At 14.3% G+C, this 5,000-nt stretch overlaps 1 protein-coding gene across 1 annotated transcript; it reads left to right on the top strand.

Annotated features, from left to right (window-relative positions):
• Positions 1-624: 624 nt before the first annotated feature.
• PRSY57_1001100 (exported protein (PHISTc)) lies at positions 625-1,558 on the top strand (the record flags this gene model as incomplete). Its single annotated transcript, XM_012907601.1, has 2 exons — positions 625-681; positions 815-1,558. 2 exons carry the CDS (start codon positions 625-627, stop codon positions 1,556-1,558), a joined length of 801 nt encoding a protein of 266 aa, XP_012763055.1.
• Between the last annotated feature and the right edge of the window lie 3,442 nt (positions 1,559-5,000).

Below are 5,000 nucleotides of genomic sequence, written 5' to 3'. Positions count from 1 at the left end.
ATATATGAAAAACAATAAAATTAAAATATTATATAATATATTAAAATATATATATATATATTCATTTGTTTTACATGACAGAAATAATTTTAACAAGTGATTTTAAAACATTTTAATTTTTATCGTTCATTATTATAATTCATTATTTATTTTTTGGTATTTTTATATAATTTATACTTTATTGTAAAAATTAAAGTATAAATTTATATTTTATTATATAATATTTCGATACACTAAATAAAAATATATATATATATATATTATCATAATATTTATGTTGCATTAAAATATTATATACCGTGGCTAATTTTTGTGCACAATTTAGTATAAGTCATTGAAAATAATTTTATTCTTTATTTTAATATTTTATTTAATTTTTTTTATATAAAGTGCAGTGACAAGCAGTTTAAATATTTTTATATATATATAGAAAAATATACTTTTTGGATATATATATATATATATATATATATATATATATATATGTGTACGTATAATTGAATATTAAAAAAAAAAAAAAAAAAAAATTATATATATTTATATTGTGTAAATTTTAGTTGTCAAGTTTCAAATTAATAATAAATGTATAAATATAAGTTAAACATGAGAAATATTTTAAGGTTTATGCAACCAAGACAATGTGCGGTTTTTTTTGTAGCCGTAGTTTTTATTTTTTTAAAAGTAAGGTTTTAAAATAAATATAAAAAAAAAAAAAAAAAAACTTAAGTATACACATAAATATATATATATATATATCTTATTTTTTGCTAGTATATTTTTTAAGAAATAACTTTTTATTGTCTATTATTTATAGAATGCATCCATATGGGAAGAAAAAGGAGGTATTGAAATTAAAGCAAGACAAATTAAGATTTTGTGTGAATTATGTATTTTTAATTATCAGACTATGAGAAACAAAAACCGTGAACATAATGTGGATGATCCACATCAACAGAAGGATGTAAATAATGAAGAACGCAAAAAGAAAAAGAAATCAAAAAAATATCAAGATGGTAAGAAAGATGATTTTTCAAATACTAATGATGTGACATTTGATAATACATTATATGATATGGAAGTAGTACCTGTTCTTAGAAATAAAAATCATCAGAGAGTTTTATCAAATGAACAAATAAAAGAAAAAATAGATAGTTTAGGTGAGGTTGTGTCTGTTGAAGATATGCATAAAATATTGGATTTAATACATGATAATGAAAAAAAAAAATTTTTTAATATGAAAGAAGATATACATGAATATAGTGAAAAATTGTCTCAGTATTATGATATACCTGAAAATATAAAAAAAAAATATTGGTTAAAGGCAAGTTATGAAATGGAAGAAATTTTAATAAATAAAGAAAATTTATTTATTAAAAATTTTTATGTTTTTGCTAATGTTGGTGAAAGAAAACGTAATTCACTTTTAGATGCCATTTATGGATATCAAAAACAATGGAAAGAAGTTAGATATACAGTTGATGAAACTTGGCGTGAATATATTTTCCAAAAATTCATTGATTTTGATTACAAAAGAAAAAGAAAATTACGATCACAATAACAATAAGTTTATAATATATACATATAAAAAAAAAAAAAAGAAATAATATAAATAAGTGAATAAAATTATATATGTTTGATTTTTAAAAGTTTTACTTATCGGTAAATATGCATGTATATGGTTCTTTCCCGTTATATATATATATATATATATATATATATATATATATGTACATATTTTTTTTTTTTTTTTTTTTTTGTTAATATTTGTAATAAAAAATACCATAAAAAAAAATAATTCTGTTTTCCCTAATTTTTATATGAACTAAAAAATTAATTATTGAATTTATAATATGCTACCTTATTTTATTTTTTTTTTTTTTTTTGATAAATATTAATTGCTTCTTGTATTTATAATAATATTTAAGTTAAAATATATTATTCCAAAGAAATTTTTTACATGAAGAATTTAATATGTATTTCGCAGCTCCTCAAAATAACACATTTTTGTTAATTAAAAAAAAAAAAAAATTATATATATATATATTTTTTTTTCTTATATAAAACCATCAAAAATATTATATTTGTAAACTAGTTTTATTTCTTAAATATTATTTGAATAAGAAAATAAATTATTAAATGAGTTATAATAAAAAATGTACGTATTATCTTTAAGAATTATAATATATATATATTATAAATATATTATTATACAATATATTTTCTAGAAACAATACTAATAATAAAAATTAAAAAAAAAAAAAGAAATATTAGTAATATGCCAACTCAAACATTTTATTGTATACATCTTAAAAAAAAAAATTTCATAGTATTATATATACCATGAATTATTAAAATACTATATATATATATATATATAAAATAATAATAATATGTTTTAGAATAATAATCTAAGGTGCAAGATATATATTTTATTAAAATTTAAAAAAATAGGCAAGTCTTGTTTTTTTCTTTTTTAAATACATCATATAATATATCCTAGGTGAAAGAGAAATATATACACACATATTTATATTTTTATATATTATTATATATATATATATATTATATAATATAATATATTCATTTGTGTAATATAAGAACATTTAAAAATAAAATGCTTCATAGTATTAACATAATTCGAAATAAATTTACTTCTTAAAATGAAATTAACACACTTTAATAATCAAAAATATTTATAAAATATATTTTAAAATGTAATTTATTCTTTAAGTTTAACATTATGATTATATATATTATAAATAACTAACTAACTAAATAAATATATATATATGTGTAAGAAAATACGTGTAATCGTACATATATATATATATATATATATATTTATTTTATGCACATTTTAAATATCATTTATTCATCTTTTATAATTTATCATTTAAAATTATAATTTTTTTTAAATAAAATATATTAATTATTTGTATTATTGATTATTATTTATTTTATTAGTAGTATTTTTAGTTATTATATTTTTTTTTTTTAAATGAATTCTAATAAATATTTTTATTATTTAAAAAAAATAAAGTAAAAAGTAAATAATTTTCTTACAAGCATTACTTTATTTATTATAATAATATTTCTGTTTCTTTTATTACCAGTTTTCATGAATTTTTTTTTGTTTTAAATTATATTATCTTTTTGAAAATTTTTTTTTTTTTGGAACCTAACTGCTTTTTATATAAGTATTATTAAAATATATAAAAATACTTATAATAGTATATTAAATATAATTTAAAAATAAGATAATACCATTTTAACACTAAAAAAAGTACAATATATAGATAAATATAATAATAAATGGGAAAAAAAAAATTGTTTTTTGCAGTCTATTAATTTATTATTCATATATATATTACATATATATATATATATTTTTCTTTTTATGATACTTTTATTATTTTATTTTATTTTATTTTAATTTTTTTTTTTTTTTTTTTTTTTAAGTTTTATAATATATATTACATTATATAATTATGCTACCACAAAGTTTTTAGAGAACAAGATTTATTCCATTGTATAAAAAAAAATATATATGTTATTTTAATATTAAAATATATATAATATATGGATAACATATTATATATATATTTATATTTATTTATGAGTTTTTAAAGTAATAAAAATATTACATTAATGTATTTATATTAAGAATAATTTATATATGCATTATATTTATATATATACCATTACATGTATTTTTATATGTGAATAGGTAAAATTTTGTGGTAGGAGAGTAATATTCAAAAAAAACATTGAATTTTTTAATATATTATTTTAAAGATTAGTTCTATTGTATGATCGATCATTTGAATTATATATATATATATATATATATATATATAATATTTATTTATATATAACTTTTTAAAATAATAAAAGTATTACTTTTTTATATTTATATTAAGAATTATATATTTATATATTTATACATTTGAATATGTAAAATTTTATGGTAGTAGAGTGTAAAATATTAAAAAAAACATTGAATTTTTTAACATATTATTTTAAAGATTTGTTTTATTGTATGATTGATTATTTGTATTGTATATGTATATTTTTTCTTGTTCTATTTTTTTAAAAAATTTCATTATTTTTATATTTTACATGATCTATATATACAATAATGTGAATAACAATATACACATAATGTTTTAATTATACTTCTATATTTTTTTATTGTTTTAATATAAAAAAAGGAATTAATTTTTTTTTTTTTTTTTTATAGCATTTATACTTTATTTATTTTTTATAAAACAAAAACATACAAAGAAGAAAAAAAAAAAATTGAAAGAAATATTGAATATTTGATAATATAAATAAATTATATATTATAATTCTTATATATTCTTATTTTTAGAGTAATTTTTTTTTTTTTTTTTTGTTAAAATATATATATAATTGTATATATATATATATATTTATGACATATTATATAAAAATAGTAACGTCTACTATTAAGTTTTTTTAACTTTTGTTTGTATAAATAAATAAATATATATATATATATATATATTTTGAATACATTACAACATATATTTTAATTAGTGTTTTTGTTTTTGTTTTGATTTGTTTTAAATGCTCATATAAATAAAGTATAATTTGATTTTATGTTTAAAAAAAAAAAAAAAAAATTAATATATATATGAATGACACATATAGTTGTCTATAAATTATTATTTATATTATTAGATACGTTTTTCATTATAGAAAGTATCAATTCAAATTCATCTGTATGTGTATAATATTAAAACAATTGTATATTTTATAACCTATATATATATATATATATATATATATATATATATATATATTTTTATATAATTTTTTTGTGTGTGTTTAAGTATAAATTGTGCATTAAGATTTTATGTTCGTAATTTCTAACATATTATTATATATATGTATATATTTTTTTTTTTTTTTCTAAAAGTAGAAATATAGAAAATATTTAAATAGACTGCTTTATATTAATCTATTCACCTATATAT

Source organism: Plasmodium reichenowi, chromosome 10 (genome assembly GCF_001601855.1).
Source record: "Plasmodium reichenowi strain SY57 chromosome 10, whole genome shotgun sequence".
NCBI lineage: Eukaryota > Apicomplexa > Aconoidasida > Haemosporida > Plasmodiidae > Plasmodium > Plasmodium reichenowi.
This window is presented reverse-complemented; position numbering and strand designations above follow the sequence as displayed.